At 49.3% G+C, this 18784-nt stretch overlaps 1 protein-coding gene and 1 pseudogene across 1 annotated transcript; both read right to left on the minus strand.

Annotated features, from left to right (window-relative positions):
• Positions 1-1210: 1210 nt before the first annotated feature.
• LOC119251981 (antigen peptide transporter 2-like) lies at positions 1211-13315 on the minus strand. Its single transcript, XM_037519246.2, has 12 exons — positions 13197-13315; positions 12265-12765; positions 12065-12179; positions 9812-9942; positions 9326-9531; positions 7340-7537; positions 7069-7197; positions 3442-3630; positions 3091-3264; positions 2802-2961; positions 2323-2459; positions 1211-1983 (listed from the first exon to the last, which is right to left on the minus strand). The coding sequence occupies exons 2-12, from the start codon at positions 12755-12757 to the stop codon at positions 1807-1809; spliced, it is 2109 nt and encodes a 702-aa protein (XP_037375143.1). The 5' UTR covers positions 12758-12765; positions 13197-13315; the 3' UTR covers positions 1211-1806.
• On the minus strand, positions 13221-18779 carry LOC119251130 (proteasome subunit beta type-8-like; annotated as a pseudogene).
• Between the last annotated feature and the right edge of the window lie 5 nt (positions 18780-18784).

An 18784-nucleotide genomic window follows, 5' to 3' on the forward strand; every position in this document is an offset into this window, starting at 1 on the left:
GGTTGACTTATTGCCAGTGCTGGAAAGTACCTGCTCTTCCTGGGAATGTGCAAATTTCACTTTCCTAGAAAAGGAACCTTCAAAGGTAAGTCCCGCCAGACAGCAGTGATGTGTACTGCTCTGGATTTTCAATATATAATGCTCAGGGAGGTCAGTGGAGGAAGGACATTTGTTTATTTATCCAACAGGCATTTATTTATTGTCTACTATGAACTTAGCTCTGCGCCAGGTGAAGGTATGACGCTTAATAAAATACATTGCCTTTCCAGGAGCTCCAGGAAAGGGCATTTTCTCTGACTGAGGAGATAAGCAAAGCTTCCAGGAGGACCTGAACCCTGAGTTAAGACTTGGAGAACTTGGGGTACATCAAGAAGGTGGTGCAGGGAATGGCAAGGGCATACCACATGCAAAGGAAGTCTGCAACAGGAAAGGGGGAGACAATCAGGTTGGAAAACCTGGAGTGCCCTCAGGGAGCCCTGGGCAGTAAGGGAGGATGCGCAATGGAAGGATTTTACAGAAGTGACACTAACCTCTGTGGCTTCTAGAAAGTGAAGAGACTTCACGAAGAGTGGCTAGAAATGGTGATCAACTCTGGCAATGAGAAAACCTGAAATTGTGAGTGACAACAATGGTACAAGAGAGAACATAATGGATTCAGAGGTACTCAACACTAAAAAGAAATGAATTTTATTTGATCTCATTATGAATTAGAGATTAGGGACACAAGACACAATGTAATTTATTGGTTGGGGTCATGAGCTCTGGGGTCAGGCCTGGATTCAAATTCGAAATCCACCACTCTGTGACCTTGACAGAGTTATTTAATCTTTTCCAAATTTGGTTTCCTGTCTATAAAATGGTTTTTAGTTTTCAAGATAAGGATTAAATGAGAAAATACAAACCTCCTTTGAGGTTTATATTTGAGGATCAGAATGAAGTAAGATAATAGATGAAAACACATAGTTCCTACTCATTAAGCACTGTAAGTAGTAATTATTATCAGTGTTTTAACACTATAAATTAGAGAACTACGAGCTTCCCTTCTATTCAAGTTTCCCCAAAAATATCAGACACCAGTGGAAATGGGGGAGAATACGAAAAAGGCAACTTCATGAATATTTGTCATTTTAGCTATTATGTATGTTAAACAATAGGCTACCTAGGAAAACAGTAGCCATGATTATTAAGGTAAAAAAATCACTTTCACTTTTCTTTTTTTTTTAGATTTATTTATACAAGAACTGGGGTACAGTCAGAGGCGTGGGAGGGTGGCAGAATTCACCAGAGACAGAGTGGGGAGCAGAACAGGCAGACGGACCAAAGACACTGCTGAGGGGAGCAGCAGGCGAGGCAAGAGAGGTCTGCCGCGCCATGTGAGTAGCTCCCTGGCCAGCCGGGAATCGAACTGCACTGCAGAGGCTGCGGACAGCTTCAAAGTGTGGTGCTCAACCCACGGTGCCACCAGGGAGGCCCACATTTTCACTTTTCTACATGAATGTGTACTATTTATATATTATGGAAAAAATATTTTAAAATATATTTCCCATACACTACTCAGGGCCAAGAAAAGCACGTGTCTCCAGGAACCCAGGTATTTGGACACAGACAGCACCAAGGCCCATCAGGAGGAAGCATACATGGTCTAGACAGCCAACCCAGCTCCAGGAACAATGCCCAGGCACAGCCCAGGGAAACTCAAGGCAGGAGCTACCCGGGGTCATGAAGATGTCCCCATAATGGGCCAGAGTCCTCGGGCTCCTGCTGCCGCTGTTGCTGCTGTTGCTACTGCTGCTGCTGCTGCTGCTGCTATTGCTGCTGCTGCTGCACCAGTCGGGAGTACAGGTCCTGCCCCCCCATGAGCTGGGCTTGCTCCTGCAGCTGCCCCTGCCTCAGTACCAGGATCCGGTCCGCACTCTGAATCGTCTGCATCCGGTGGGCGATCACCAGCACCGTTAGGTCCCCGAGGGCTTTCCAGTCCTGCACCTGGGAGGGGAGGTGTCACCATGTTTAGGAAGAGAGGAACAGGCTGGACACCACAGCCCACTGGGCACCCTCTCTATGGCTTATGGTAAAGACCCCGTTAAACATGAGAAGGCAGGGAAGAGCAGAGGAAGCGCCACACTGCCCTCAGTGCTGTGCAGCCAGATGACGGGCAGGGCAGCCCTGGAGGGAACGCCACACAGGAAAGCTCACCAAGCACCTACTCTCCATCCCATCCCCCACCCTAAGAAGGCGCTGATACTCTGCCCAGCTCCGCACAGGCTCGTCCTTCCAATGTGACCCCTCAGGCGCCTGGCCCTGGCCCTGGCATCCGGTACTCACGGCCTGCTCACACTGCACGTCCAGGGCACTGGTGGCTTCGTCCAGGATGAGGACGCGTGGCTCCCGCACGAGGGCCCGGGCGATGGCCAGTCGTTGTTTCTGCCCCGCAGCCAACAGTTTCCCTCTCTCTCCTACATCTGAGGAAACCAGGGAAATAGCCCTCCTCAGAAACAAGGGGCCACCGCAAAGTCCTGCCCAAGGGCAGGCCGACTCCAAGCCGGTGTCCCCCACACCAGTGAGGAGGTCTGAGGACCTGGGGTAGGGAGGCCAGGCGGCGCCGCTCGGGGTGCTGTGCTGAGGGGGCTGTGCTGCGTCCTGTCTCCAGGAACACAGACCTGGGCGCACCGGAGGCCCAGGAGGCCCAGGTGGCCCAGGAGGCCGCGTGGTGGGGAAGGCCGGCCAGCGGCAGCTGGGGAAGGGCAAGGGAACTCAACCTCACCCCAAGGGTAAGCTCCAGTTTCTTTTTCGACGGGAGGTACCTGTATTTAGGCCGTGCTCCATTTCGTCTATGAACTCATCCGCTCGGGCCGCCCGGATGGCAGCCAGCACCTTCTCCTCGCTGCAGCTCTTCAGCCCGTAGGCGATGTTGTCGCGCACAGACCCTGAGAACAGCACCGGCTCCTGCCCCACCACGGTCACCTGCACAGGGGCGCAGAGACAGTGTGAAACCCCCACCTCACACCCTCCTCGCCTCTCTCCCCCAGGCCTCCACCATCCCCGTGCTCGCTCTCTTCTCCCACTCTCTCTCTCTCTCTGTCTCCGACACACCTGTCGGTGCAGGTAGCAGTGTTCGTACAGGGAGAGGGGCTCCCCATCCAGCAGCACCTGCCCCTCCGTGGGCTGGTACAGATTCTGCAGCAGGGCAGCCACGGTGCTCTTCCCAGACCCGTTGGGCCCCACCAGGGCCGTCACCTCACCAGGTCGCAGGGTGAACGTCAGCCCCTAGAGAAGCCAGGAAAGAGTCAGGAGCCTCCTTCTTCTCCCCTCTCTTTATAGCAGACGGAAGATCAGCTTCTCGGAGGCAAACGCTCCGCTGACCATGGTGCCTGAGCAGCAGGGGTGAGGGGGCCGAGCCTTCACCTCCCAGCGCCCCCGCTCGCCCCCCACCTCCGCAGGCACCTTGAGCACAGGCCGGTCAGGACTATTGGGGTACGCGAAGGTCACTCCCCGGAACTCCACCAGCCCCCGCAGTGTGGAAGGGGCCAGTGTCCCCGGAGGAGGCAGATTTGGCTTTCTGTCCAGATACCGGAAAACCTTCTCCGCGGCCCCCACGTTGCTCAGCATGTCCACACATACGTATACCAGGGTCTGGAGAACAAGAGCAGAACAGGTCCGTCCATCAGCGCCACCGGTACCAGATCCCCACGCTCTACACACAGCCTGGCACACCTCACCCCGCCCACCTCCCCTCCTCCTAAAAAGATTCTCTGCTTTCCAATGTGCGCTTTGGCTGGAATTTAAAAGCAGTGTTCCAATTTACAATGTAAGGGGTGAAGACAACCACGCTCCCCCCACGCAGTGCCCTGACTTCCAGTCACTGTTTTGTGAACTTATGCGGGGTTCTGCCTCCCCTGTAAGACAGGGAGCCCCTTCAAAGCAGGCTCTTTGCATATCTCATCTTTGTAGCCACCAGAGGGCCTAGCACAGCCCTGCACATATAAAAGACATTTTAAAAATATCTAAGAAAATAGGGCCTTCTCTGGTGGCGCAGGCTGTTGAACACAGCGCTGTGAAGCTGACCGCAGCCTCTGCAGCGACAGTTCGATCCAGACCGGCCAGCGAGGGTCCCACATGGCGCTGCAGACCTCTCCTGTGGCTCCAGCTGCTCCCCTCAGCAGTGTATTTCGTCAGTCTGCCTGTTCTGTTCCCTACTCTGTCTCTGGTGAATCCTCTCACCCTCCTGGGCATCTGGCCTGTTCCCCAGTTCTTGTATAAATAAATAAATAAATCTTAAAAAAATTTAAGAAAATAAATCAGGAGAAAGACAAATATGGTGTCGCTCACATGGAGAAACAAAACAAAGGAACTGATTAAACCAAAATGACCCTACAAATACGACTGCAAAATTGGGGCTACTGGAGGGGATGGGAGGGGGTGAGAACAAAGTGGGGGGGGGGCAGGAACGGTCTATGGTAAAGGATCATGTGTGCTTGGATGGTGGGGGTGCTGTGGTGACACACATCTGAGGAGGTGTGAGTCCATTCCCCTAAATCATATACAGCATTGTAAACCAGTGTTGCCTCAATTGACTTCTAAATGAAATACTTCACTATAAAGCTGCTTAAAATAAAGGTCTTCCATTGTAAATAGTGCTGCTATAAACATAGGGGTGCCGGTGCCCTTTGGAATTGATGTTTCTGTGTCCTTTGGGTAAATACCTGGGAGTGGAATTGCTGGATCATATGGAAGCTCTATGTTTAGTAGGTCCAGAAATCTCCACACAGCTCTCCATAGTGGTTGGACCAGTTTGCACTCCCACCAACAGTGCAGAAGAGTCCCTTTTTCTCCACACCCTCGCCAACATTTGTTGTTGCTAGTTTTTTTAATATGTGCCATTCTCACTGGTGTAAGATGGTATCTCATGGTAGTTTTGATTTGCATTTCCCTGATTACAAGTGATGTTGAACATTTTTTCATATGCCTGTTGGCCATTTGCATTTCCTCTTCAGAGAAGTTTCTTTTTTGCTCTTCTGCCATTTTTTGACTGGATTATTTTCTTTGTTGTTGTTGAGTCTCATCAGCTCTTTGCAGATTTTTGTGATTAGTCCTTTATCATTAGTGTTGTGTGCAAAAATGTTCTCCCAGTCGGTGGGGTTTCTCTTTGTTTTGGTTATTGTCTCTTTTGCTGTGCAGAAGCTCTTTAATTTGATGTAGTCCCGGCTGTTGATCTTTGCCTTCACTATCACTGCTCTGGGTGATGTGTCTGTAAAGATGTCTTTGATGTGCATATCATGTAGTGTTTCACCTATATTTCCTTCTATGTATTTTATGGTTTCAGGTCTTATGTCTAGTTCTTCAGTCCATTTTAAGTTGGTCTTTGTGCATGGTGTGAGGTAGTAGCACTATTTACAATAGCTATGCTATGGAAACAATCCAAAGGCCCAAAAATAGATGACTGGATCAAGAAGATGTGGTACATATACACAATGGAATATTACTCAGCAATCAAAAAGATAAACACATGAAGTTTGCAGCAACATGGATGGAGCTGGAAGGGATCATGCTCAGCGAAATAAGCCAGAAAGAAAAATAAAAATACCGGATGGTCTCACTCATAGCAGGAATCTAGAGAACTTAAATAAGAGACCAGGAAAAAGACTAATCAGTACAAAGTAAAAATCAAAATCAACAAGCAACTATAACCAGAGACACACTACAGGATGGGGGGGGGAAGAGGTGGGGAGCAGAAGGACTAGAGTCAAAATAAGGGGGGGTGCAATTGTATGGGGAATATAACCATAATGAAGATGCATACATTGTGCAAAGATGAAAAATGATGTAAGAATTATATAAAATAAAATATTTTTTAAAAAAAATGAAGGTCTTCCAGAAGCCATCCGCACAATTTTCCACTTAACCAGGAAATACTTCCTTCTAAATGCACAAAATCATGTTGGTGTATTCTATAGGGGTTTACACTGATTAATAAATATATCTGAAACTTGGGGGGATCAAAATAAATAAATAAATAAAAATAAATATATCTAAGAAAGTCACAAAATAAATCCAAGATAAAGCAACTACTTAATTTTGAAAACTGGTAAATACAAGGAAGGAAATAAATGTTCATTCTATCTTTCCTAATCAAATTGTACCACCAGGTAACCAAACAGCAGAAGAGGGGAAGTCTCCCTTGAGAGGTACATTCCAGCTGATCAAGGAAGGAAATGGACCACTCTGATGATGTAATGGGCCTAGGCACCAAGTCCCAGTGCTGATGCTTCTCCTGCGCCTGTAGGCAGACACAGGTACACAGATACATAGGTACAGGAGAGAGAAGCATACTACACGTATGCTTGCATTACATGTGTGAATGAGACAAGGGGAAATTTGACCACTGATTGTATCTGATTAATTTTAGAAATTATTGTTATGTTCTGGGCTTTATGTTGTTGTTATGTTGTTGTTTGTTAAGATTTATTTTTATTCATTTGTATATACAGCAACTGCGGTATAGGCAAGAGGTGCGGGGAATGAGAGCATTCACCACAGACAGAGTGGGGAGCAGTAGAGATGGATCTGCTGAAATGCGCTGCTGAGGGGAGCAGAGGGCAAGACAGGAGAGGTCTGCTGTGCCATGTGGGTCAGCTCCCTGACTGGGGATCAAACTTGAGCTTCAGTGGCTGGCTATTGCTTGATAGCGCTGAGATTTTTACCTCTGCACCGCCAGGGAGTTCCCTTTATGGTTTTTCTAATGTTTATATCTTAAAGATCCATACTGAAATATTTACATAGAACACTACGTCTCCACTCTGCTTCTAAAAAAATATGTGTGAGGGAAGTAGGTGGAGATACAGATGAAACAGGTTAGCCAAGAGCCACTAATTGTCAAAGCAGGTGATGCAGGTTTGTTATAGTTTATCTTTGGGGAGGTGGGGGCATGTATTTGAAATTCTTCATAACAAAATGAGTTGGGTTTTTTGTTCTTAAGGAGAACAAAAAAAGCCCAAGTTTCAGAAGATCAGAAAGAAATCGGGGGGTGGGGAGAGTCAGGGAGAGAGGAGCAGGCATTGCCCGCTGACTCACCTGCACATACTGGCCCACGTTCTCTTGGTAGAGCAGAAAGGAGAGCAGCCCGCCCCGGGAGAGGGACCCGCCCAGGATCTGCTGCAGCCCACAGTTCAGCATAAGCACCTGCACACCCAATTGCAGCATCTGGAAGGGAGAAGATGGGTGAGTGTGGGAAAAGGGTCTCCCCCTTTCTTCCCCTTTCTGCCCCATGACACTGAGCAACAGGAGTAGCGTCAGGCTTTCTGCCCCCTCCCGGAGCCTACCCACAAGCCACTCAGGCCCTCACCCTGCTAAAGAGCAGGTAGATGGCCCGTTCCAGGTCTCTGCGCCACCTCAGCTGCCGGCATCGTTCAAGGGCCTCCTTATAGTGGCAGACCTCCTGCTCCTCCGCCCCAAAGCTGCGCACAGTGGGCAGCCCTCCGACGGCCTCCCGCACCACCTGCCCTGCCTTGGCCACTGCATCCTGGATCTCCAGAAGCACCACCTGGAAAAGCACAGCAGAGATGGGAGGAGTTGATTGGTCAGAGGCAGCAGAACCCCATGTCACATTCCAGTCGTTGGGGTGCTCCCCCATTTTCCCTAAACAATACCAAACTGTCCTCTTTCCCTCTTCCTTACATTGCTTTCTAGAAGGACTAATGAGTGTGAAGGAGGGTGGGAACAAAATATGGCAGAGCTCTCGGTGCTTTTGCTTAAACCTTCATTTGAAGTGAATCACACCTCTCCTGCTATGTGAATGAAGAAGTAAGTGTTTTCCAGAAGCCACAGCTAGTTAGAGAAGGTGGAGATATTCTTCAACGTGGATCAAAGATGTAAACAAGAAAGCTAAAACCATCAAACCCTTAGAAGAAAATACACAGAGATGTTTCTGACACTAATTTGGTAATGATTTCTGAGCCTTCTGACGCTCATTTTGGTATTGATTTCTTAGATATGACACCAAAAGGAAAAGCTACCAAAAATGAAATTCGATTTGCCAAAATTAAAAACTTTTGTGTATCAAAATGGTATCAACAGAGTGAAAAACGAAACCCACAAAATGGGAGAAATATTTGCAAACCATACATCTGATGAAGTATTAATATCAAGAATACATAAAGAATTCCTACAACCCAACAATTAAAAAGCAATGTAATTTAAAATTGAGCCAGGATTTGAATGTGTTTCTCCCAAAAAAAAAAAATGAAAAAAGGCCAATAAGCACATGAAAAGAATCCCAGTATCACACAGCTTCAGGGAAATGTAAATCAAAACCATGATGACATATCACCTCACAACCATTATGTCTGTAATGGAACACACAAACACACAGAAAATGACAAGTTTTGAAGAAGGGTATAGAGAAAGTGAAGTGAGTGTGTATTGCTGGTGGGAATGTAAAATGGTGTTGCCACTATGGAAAACAATATGGGGATTCAAAAAACTTAAAGTTACCATATGAATTCTACTTCTGGGTATAGACCCAAAACTATGAAAGAAAAAAATCAAACAGATATCTGTGTAGTCATGTTCACAGAAACATTAGTCACAACCGTCAAGTGTTCACCCACAGGTGAATGGTTAAATGAGGTCTATGTATCAATGGAATGGTAGTCAGCCCTAAAAAAGAAACATCTGACCCACAGATGAATCTTGAAGACAGTATGCTAAGTGAGACAAGCCAGCCACAAAAGGGCAGATACTATAAGAGGAACCTGGAAGAGCCAAATTCACAAAGGCAGATAGTACAGGGAGACTACAGGCCTGAGGGAGGGGGAAATGGAGACTCAGTATTTAACTAGCTGGGGGCTCAGTATGGAAAGTTCTGGAGGGAACTGTGGTGGTGGCAGCACAACACCATGAACATTCTTACCACCAGTGAACGGCACTTAAACATGGTGAAAAAGGTAAGCTTTAAGCTTTATATAAATATAATGATATAAATATAATTTTACAAAATTAAAAGAAGGTGGAGCTGACATTCCGACTCAGGATTCCTGTCAGTTTACCTCCCCTGCACACCGTTCATACTCCTTCCGTTGATGATAAAGGGGATCAGTCTCTACCTAAAATCCTCTAAGATGACTTTCCTAATCATTTGTGGATTCTTTACAGAAAAATGTGCTTGCATTCTGTCTCTCTCTCCACACACACACACACACACACACACACGCCTGGGGGGTGAGGATCTTGGACCTCTGCAGCCTGTCAGAACTGCTGCTCTAAGGACTGAAAAGAGAAGACCCTCAGGGGAGCTTGATTCTTCCAGGGACTCCCCGCCATCCACATATACCTGATAGCGGAGGTTGTACACCTTTTTGGCCGCAATGGTGAGAGGCACATCCAGCAGAGACAGGAGGGTGAGGCGGGGAGACAGGCTGAGCATGAAGCTGTACAGTCCCACCACTTTGACCAGGCTCCGCAAGAACACGTTGGCATTCAGGGGTAGCCAGCGGCTCATCAGGGTGGTGTCCGAGTTCATCCTGGAATTCAGCTCCCCTGGGGAGGACAGAACAGGTGAGGAAGCCCTGTGTAGTGCCAAAGCCCCAGAAACTCTCCCCTGACCTTTCCCTCTGATAGCCCCCTCTTCCAGGTGCCTCCCTCCTCCAAGGGCCTCCCTCACCCACGGAGAGAGCCAGGGGGTGCCTCACTGCCCTGCCCCTCAGACAGAAAGGCCGAGCAAGCAGGCGCCCGGGGGGGGGGGGGGCAGAGGTTGTGTGCAGGTGAGGGGAACTTGCAGGGAATGTCCAGGGAACCCCAGACTTGGACTCCACACCACCTGTCTTCGTCTCCTGGAAGAACCCGAGGTCCTGGCGTAGAAGGGAGGAGAAAAGCTGCTCCCGGATCCGCAGGTTGATGTTGGACATGGTGTAGAGGAAGGAGCCTCCACGGCACCCAGCACACAGCGCGCTGAGGGGCGGGGGGTACAACAGGTGAGAGGAGGAGAAACATGCAGTGACGGAGGGAATGGGGGAGCGCAGAGAAGACATGGGATGAAATAAATGCACAGCTGGAGAACCATGTAGGGGCGGAAAGAAAAAATAAGATGGAGGGGGACAAGCAGGGCAGGAATAAACCAAGGACCTGGTGAGCTAGTGTGGGGACAAGATCACAACATGCAAATCCAGGGGTGTTGGTGGGGTTCACTCTGTGGGAGGTCCAGTAGAGGACAAACAGAGAGAGAAGGTGTGGCTTCCGACCTGACCTGCCTGCTTTCCCGCTAGGTCCCCCTCTGCCTCAGTCTCTTTCCTCCCTGTCCTCAAAGTGCCTCTTCCTGGCCCCAGATACTGCGTGGCAGGGACCACAGCCATGACCCCCTGTCCTCACATTCTCCGGAGCCCCAGAGTTTCGCTGCCCTCCCTTCGCTCTCCTCCCTGGAGTTCGAAAATTCCTCTTACACCAGCCAAACTTATCATAAGACAAGGAAACATCAAGGGGGAAAGCAGATATTTTACAAAATATGGATTCCTAACACAAATTTAATTGTTGTGGTGAGGAGGCTGTTGGGACAGCTGGACGTGAAATGATGAGGGTTTGGCCGTGAGCACAGTGAGGATGGAGACAAAGGAGCTGCAGCTGAAACACTCTGAAAGTAGATATGACAGGGCAAGAGCATGAGAGAGGCAGCACGGGTGCTGCCGCCTGGGGCCTGGGATACCATGGTTCATGAGTGCGAACAAGAAGAGAAGACATAGGCCTTCCCAGTGGTGCAACGGGTTGAGCACAGCGCCATGAAGCTATCCACAGCCTCTGCACCGTGGGTTCGATTCCCAGCCAGCCAGGGAGATACCCACATGGTGCAGCAGACCTCTCCTGTCTCGCCTGCTACTCCCCTCAGCAGTGTATTTTGGTCAGTCTGCCTGTTCTGTTCCCCACTCTGTCTCTGGTGAATTCTCTCCTCCCCTCATTTCTGGCCTGTATCCCAGTTCTTGTATTAATAAATAAATCTTAAAAAAAAAAAAAAAAAGAAGAAAGAAGAGAAGACAGGGAGGATCATGAGGTTTTACAGCCCTGGGCATGTGGAGTGTGAAATGAGAGAGGCTGTCGATGGGCAAGTGAGGGGGCAAGAGGTTACAAGACTGCTGCTGACACAGGGGTCACCTACAGAGAGGGGCTGAGTTAGCACAGGGTAGTGATGTTCTCAAAGTCTAAAGAACTGATTTGTAAGGAAAGTTCTTTAAGGGTCCAGAGTAGGTAGAGAGGATTGAGAAGAAGAGAGATGTAAAAGCTCACTGAAGCAAGAGATCAATAATAGTTTATTCAAATGACAAATACTGCAGAAAAGCAAAGAGAACTGAGAACTGATTTTTTGAAAGCATGGACTGATCAATAAATGTACCTTTGAGTGACCGATGGCAGCCAAGAACTGCAAGTACAGAATGAAGGTGTGAGGAAGAAGTGGTTTGGGGCATTCTAAATGAAGTCTGACCATAATAAAGGTGTATTATGGGGAGGGGGTACCACGGGAAGGAGAGTGAGGTATGAGTATAAGCTTGGGAGCGAGCACCTCCTTAAATTTTGCACCCAAAGTGCATCCCATTCCAGTCCTGGCAAATAAGAGAAAAAGAATGAATATGCTTGGGGGGAAAAAAATGATAACCTTCAGAGTAAGATCTTCATCCACTGACAAGATGAGTTAGGAGGAAGGGTCAGGAGGAAGAAACAGGCCAGCCTGACTTGGGAAACAAAGCTGGGTGGGAGGTAAGAGACAGGAAAGAGAAATGGGGGTTAAAGAAGACAGCAATGTCGAGAGACAGCAAAGAGATATTCCACGTGACACCCAAACCCCCTCTCTTACAACCGCTCATGCTTCCATCTACAGTAATAGAATGTAAACTCTGCAGATGTTGGATAAATATGGTGAAATGAGGAATGAATGAAGTGATGTGAAAATAGAATGAGTAACTAAATCCATGCATATTTAAGTCTAAGTATTGGGTGCTTTGTGCACAAAAGGGCCTGAAAACAGAGGTAGGAAAGTGAGGGTCCTTGGAAAGGGGGCTAGCAAAGGACCCAATGGCCCGTCACCTACCTCCCAAAGGAGAAGACACACATGAAAAAGATGGCACTGGCAAAAGCATCAGGGTCAAAGTCACCTCCCAGGATGTCAATCACACGACCAGAATAGTGTGGGATTGATGTCTCACCTGAAAGAGGCGGGAGGATACAGTTGAAGGCATCGTGCAAAGGGTCTTTGCCCACCTTCTAGTCTCCATGCCTCTCTTGACTCACCCAGCACCGCAAGAACAAGGAAGATGAAGGCCACGATGAGGAAAGGCAGGTCTGGCCTGGAGAGCCGCAGCAGCCTCCACATCAAGGCTTTGCTGTTCTCCAGGCCCTGGTCTCCCTTCTGGGCTGCGGGAAGGCTCAGCACAGCCCACACGGCCCAGCCTAGCCCCGCAGCCCCGTACCCCAGCAGCAGCCAGCTCCAAGAGGCAGAGGCCACTCTGGCGGGGGTAGCGCTCAAGGCCCCAGGGACCAGCGCCCTCAGGGAGAGAAACAGGGGGGTCACCAGGCACAGGGGGGGCAGCAGAGCCCCCAGGCATCCCAGCAGCCCTCCCAGCGTCAGCAGCCACCACAGCCCTCCGAGTCGCAGCGCCCCCTCCAGCCATAGGCCTGGAAGGCCCCTGGGCAGCAGAGACCCCAGAGACCCCTGGAGCAGCCAGAGTAAGGCCAGATCGGCCAGCAGCAGGGAGGCCCAGGGTGTCAGGTCTGGGAGCCGCATGGCGTTACCTGCGGGTGGAAAGTGAGGTATTGGCGAGGCGGAGCCCCAGGCCCTGTCCCCAACTTCGCCACCCTAACTCCACCCATCCCGTCCGTAGGTTCTCACTGTATCCAATCCTGCCCAGAAAGATACCCTGGGGGCCCGCGCGCCCCAGCACCTCCCTCCTACAGCGGCGGGCATGCTGCGGCTGGGGCGCCGAGGAGCCCGGCCGCGGGTCCCCCGTCCTTTTTAACCCCTTGCTCCCGCTGCCGGCGAGCTCCCAGGGGCCCGGCGCCGCCTGCCCGGCTCCCTGGCCCCCCACGGCCCCTCGTGACCCGACGCGGGGGCACGGCGTGGGCAGGGGAGAGCCGCAGCCCGCTGGAAGGTGGGCAAAGACCCCCGGCCCGGCGGCTCCAGCTGCGTCCTCCCGCCTCGCCCAGGTGCGACATCAGCCACTCACCCGCCGCGGCTCCGGGTCCTCCGGCTAAAAGCTGAGGGCGAAGCGCTGGAAGCGCCCGCGCCGCCTCGGCTCCACTTCCCCTGCCCAGGCTTTCGCTTTCGCTTCCTGGCAACGCCTGATTCCAGGCGCGGCCAGAGCAGGGGCGCGACACCCGCAGAAGCAGAAACCGATCCCAGCTCCTGGGACCCGAGCCAGGCCCCCTGTGAGTCACGAGCCTTTGGCAACACTTACTCTGTAATAGGAAACTCCTGAGGTTTCGAAAAATTGCTGAAGTTCTTTCATAAGCTGGCATGCGTTGTAATCGAAGAAACAGTGAACTTTCTTTAAAAAAAAAAAAAGATTTATTTATTTATGCAAGAACTGGGGTACAGGCCACAGGCGCCGGAGGGTGAGAGGATTCACCAGAGACAGAGTGGGGAACAGAACAGGCAGACGGGCTGAAAATACTGATGAGGGGAGCTGCGGGCAAGACAGGAGAGGTCTGCTGCGCCAGGTGGGTATCTCCCTGGCCGGCTGGGAATCGAACTCGTGCTTCAGAGGCTGCAGACATCTTCACAGCGCTGAGCCACCAGGGAGGCCCAGCAGTGAATTTTCTTATCTCGGACTCTGAACCTGTTTTTAGAAAACTGTCTGCCCTCTTCCCCCATTTGCAGGGTCTTGGGGTAAAAACAGATCCCCATTCTGAGCAAAATACACAAAGCACATCTCCTAAATAGAAATCGCTAGCACCTCTCACCTAAGTGGGTTTCCACGTGGAGATTGGCACCTGAGAAGGCCCTGACCCTTCTCAACTCCACACCCTGGGCAGAGCACACCTTCATATGCCTCAAAAGTTACGTTCCACTATATGTTGGGAGGCCTTCAACATAAGAGGGAAGTGGACTTTGTTTCTTGGTCTATTTTATCATTAATGAGAACAGTAAGTAAGTTTCTATAGGTCCTACCCTACCGAAGCCTATCCCTGAAACTTGAACATTTGTTTATTCCAAAAATATTTCTGCAGGTTTAAACTATCCCCCAAACTCAAAACATCCCCAAAGGAAGGACCACTTGAATTCCAAACCATTCCTGAATGCTATTGGTGTGATTACCAATAAGTTATTTCAACTTTAAATATAATTGAGGGTGGGAAATGGAGTTTGAAGTAGGGGATTCCTAAAGTTTCCCCAACCCTGTCCATCCTGGGATTTTGAAGATCTCTTCCTACTTTCAAACTTAACCTCTCCTTAACTGAACTTAACTCTCCTCTGGTGACCACCCATGCTCCTTCCTATAGTCCCAACACCATTCATAAAATCGCACTATGTCTGTCTCACTTTCTAAGCTGGTTACATTTTCTGCTCTCACCCACCTTATGGGTTTTCCTTATCACCTGTCTCTTTGGTCATGACCCTGTCATCTTCCGTTGAGCATGCCACAGGGTAACACTGAACCTCTAACATCCATCTTTACATTCAATATCCAGTCTGTCCTGAATGTTAAGGTAAATGGTCCTGTGTTTATAATTACCACACACATATGTGTTGGAAGCTTTTTCATCCAACTCTACAAACTGAAAAGCAACTGTTCCAGGTGGCCTACTTTCCAACACCCAAACCATTACCAATGAACCATGGGGCAGTCTCCAGCTCATATCCCCACAGGAAGGGCCCCAATATTAAACTGCAATAATAAACAAGCAACCACAGTCAGTCTTCCTGAGATCCTGGAGAGATGAGTGTGGAAAGGAAACCCAGAGAAATAGTCAGTAAGGCCCTGTTTCTTAGTGAGGATTTTGAGTCTTCTCAAGAAAACCTTCTCTATTTCCTGCCCCCTCCCCAACAACCACAGCCCAAGTCCACTAAGCCACAGCAGAGACATTTATAACTGTTTTTCCTTTATTATGCTTTGTGGAGTCCCCAGAAGGTAAAGGGAGGTCTTTCTGGAAATAGAGAACACAAAAAACAATAAGCTCCTCCCAGCATCTCTGGCAGCTGGTCCTCCATCTCTGGGCTCAGGCGAGGCCCTTCCTCCCCTGGGGCATAAGCTGGCCCAGGCCCCTGAGTTGACCAGCTTTCCCTTACTGGCAGCCACCACCGATACTGAAGGGCCTCCCGGTACTGGTGCATAAGGTCACTGACGTGTGTGCTTTCCAGCTTCACCCAGCCATCTTCCTTCATGTGGTACCCTGTAGGCAAAGGAGAAAGGACATGGAGTCACCATTGTCTTCACACTCTGAATGCCCCTCTTCTGATTCTGAAACATCCCTCACACACACACTCTGCCTCCCCTGAGTCTCCCACCCACAAAACTATTGCCTACCCCCAGGAAGTGTTCATTCTTGCTATTGACAACACCTCCAGAATAGTTGTCTTGGTGGATGGCATGAACAATAGCCCTGCGGCCCAATTCATAGACCTCTTTGGGGCTGAGATCTGGCCAACAGCCACTGTCCATTGCTGCAAGGGGTCTTGTTGCCCCAGCCACATAAGACACTGGCAAGCAGCTAAGAAAAACGGCCTCACACCATGGGGCTGAAGCTAAAGGGCCTCACACCGTGGGGCTGAAGATTCCTTGTGCCTCACACCGTGGGGCTAAAGATCTAACATCCCTTCATTTTTTGTTCTTGGTCATAGAGAAAAATTTCTCAAAAAGTACATTAGGCAATAAATTACATGTATCAGCATACTGCAAGTAAATGGCATGGAAAATTATCTGTTTAGAAAATTAGTTATTAAACAATTTGGCCCACTTGACAATGGGAGACAATTTATTGTACATATCTGACAAGCAATCCAGCACAGCTATTGTAGTAAGTCCTTCTTTTGCTTTTTTAGAAGTTTCTTAGGAAAGTTTTTAAATGAAATTAATTGTGTTAAGGAGTTTCTAGGTAGAAAAAGTTCTGATAGCTGAGTAGCAGCTGGTCTCCAGCTGAAGGCCGTATGAATAGAAGAGTCTTTTGATGCTTAGGCTTTATCTGATAGGGATGCACTGGCGGCTATCCACTGTCTTAGGTAATTGTCTAGCTGAAAGAATAAGTTTTAGTGTAAGGTTTGGTTTTTTATCTATTAACCTTGAAGGCTACTGTCTAACTGGAGCCAGTAGTCCATGGGAATAAAATACACTAATTGCTTCTGCTTTACACATGATGATGTAATTTCTCTGCTTGCTAAAAATGAATAAATAGAGACCTGCTGGGTCTCTCGGCAGAAGATCCTTGCGCCTCATCCAGTTTCAGTGTCTCCTCACTACCTCATCCCCTTTCCCTCAGCCCCTTTTGCTTCACCTAGGCCGTCTCCTCCTTTCAGAGACTCCTGACATGACATTTTGCTGAAAGCTGGTCTCTAGCAGTCCATGACCCCATAGGCAAAGGACCGGACACTGCCCGTGGAGAACATACTTCCTGAGAGCCGGGTCCCATTTTCATCTACATAGTAGAGTCCAGGGCCTTGTGGAGGAGAGAAGGTTCCAGGTTGGAACAGAGAGGGCGTCGTTAGTAACACACAAGCTTAAGTGTGAGGCATGAAAAGTGGACAAAAGAATAAGAATTACCAGGAACATCTGGACTAGGACAACACTGTGGTAGCACTATAGAACTTTAGGAATAAAAGGAAAAACAAACTTGGAATCAGCCTTTTTAAAAGAGACAAGCTTGTGAAATACATATAGTGGTCCATCTCTAAACCTAGAGCCAGCCTGTGGATCTGCAGAACATTCCATAGCCCAGCATTCTCTATGCCATGATCTTGTAGGGGAGGAGGGGAGAGTGTATAATGGGGAAAGAAATCTCATCCAGGGTTGGGGCATGGAGAGCACCCACCTTCTTGTTCCAGCCACAGGTCATACTACCCATGCAGAAGCCTATGCCCCAGTACTAACACATCATGTTGGAGAGCAGTTTGGAGGCTGCTGACACTGAGATCCGCTCCCCATTCCGCAGATAGTAGAGCCTGGTGAGGATAGCGTTAGGGGAGAGAGAACTCAGTGGTGGCAGGAAAAGGCTAGGCCTCTGACGGACCCACGTGATGGGCAGGAAATGATTGACAAGATACACACTCAAAAGGAATGGTTTTATCAAATCTAATAATCAGGAAGGGATTTGGGATTTAAATATCTAAACCACATATAGAAATCTTAGTAAATGATACTATCCCACCAAGACTGATTATTAAATTATTAAATTATCTGGCTTATTGACAGATGCACAGAAAGATTTGAAAAACACTTTATTCATCACCAAAACATTGGCACTAAGGTGTCCCATGATCATGGGATGTGGCGGGGGTGTGTGTGATTTGAAGGATCCAGGATGGAGGATGGGACGGACCAGTAGATTTAGAAGGGAGATGAGAGTCCTGGCCTACCTGCACTCCTTGGCCAACAGCCGCTCCCAGTACTGACAGTCTGCCGCAGAGCCAGACATGGTGCCAAGCAGGTAAGGGTTAATCTCAATCACCTTGTTCACTCTTAAGTTAGCTGGAAGAAGATGGAGTTTTGAGAGAGAAGGAATGACCACACAGCCCTCCCTGGGTGTTCTAAATCAATGTCCATATGCACTTTGCTGCGCCAGATTCTACTATGGGACACACACTCACCAATGTACACTGCCCGGCCCTGGCCCAGGAATCCACGGCCACAATCACTCCATGCTGGCCAGAGTGGTGGTGCCATGAACCATCTCCATTCCTGGCCAGGGTCTGGAAGAATTTGGTGGGCTAATGAGAGAGAAGAGGCAGAAGAAAGGACAATGAAACCTTCTGCAGGAGGCTCCAGAGCAGAGACTTAGAGAGTGTGGAGTGAGGAGATCAGAAATTCTCCAGCCATCAACAATGGAACAGTTTATAACCAACCTCTACAAGGAAGTGACATGGGAGAAAGAAGAGAAAATCTGCAGAAAACTTTTCCATTTTCCAAGGCAATAGAAACGAGAGGAAATAATTGCCTTAACTAACGTTTTAAGGATTCATTCCCATTCATAGAATGGAATTAACCCTCAGAAAGCATGTTTCTTAGTAGTATCCCCATTTTGCAGAACAGAGATTGAGACCTCCATGGAGTCACTAGTCTCAGGACACACAGCAGTGAGTGGCTGAGGCCAGGCTTACAACCAACATTCATAGGTTTTTCAGAACACTCCACTGCCCCTGTCTTATGAGGCCTCATGAGAAACGCTTGGTGAAATGTGTGTGATGAAAAAATTCAGCAAAGTCTCTTGTCTCCCCATGGGAGCCCTCCCCTCTCCTCTACCTTTTGGCCCTACTCTCATTTGCTAAGGTCGGGCTGTCAATCCGGATCCCCACGTGCCGCCTCCCTGGTGGAGGCCACTAGCTCTACTGCTACAGCAAAGTCCCTCCTGCGGCCCAGGGCTTTGGAGACCCTCAGGGTGGACACCGTTCCCCAGCGCCCTCTTCCGCACCTTCCCTTTCATCCCTGACCTGCTTTCCCGGGGGAGGGCGAGCTCTGGAGATCACATGGAGACAGTGTAGTGTGTCCAGGGTCCAGGGTCCAAGAGAAGCCCGCTTCCCGCGTCTGGGAATGCCCAGTCGTCCTGCCGCCCTCGCCCTCGGTGGGGGGAGGGGGGGTGCACACCTCCAGCAGCGCCATGATCC

Source organism: Talpa occidentalis, unplaced genomic scaffold, assembly GCF_014898055.3.
Source record: "Talpa occidentalis isolate TD23 unplaced genomic scaffold, MPIMG_talOcc4v2.1 talOcc4.2, whole genome shotgun sequence".
NCBI classification, from domain to species: Eukaryota; Metazoa; Chordata; class Mammalia; order Eulipotyphla; family Talpidae; genus Talpa; species Talpa occidentalis.

Bases quoted from the DNA above. Each gene is read 5' to 3' on its own strand.
- LOC119251981 (XM_037519246.2), bottom strand. From the start codon at position 12,757: ATGCGGCTCCCAGACCTGACACCCTGGGCCTCCCTGCTGCTGGCCGAT. The intron at 3,265-3,441 runs GTGCCTGCGGAG...TGGCTTCTCTAG, and splicing joins CTGACCGGCCTGTGCTCAAG to GGGCTGACGTTCACCCTGCG. The intron at 1,984-2,322 runs GTGAGTACCGGA...CTCCCCTCCCAG, and splicing joins ACGTGCAGTGTGAGCAGGCC to GTGCAGGACTGGAAAGCCCT.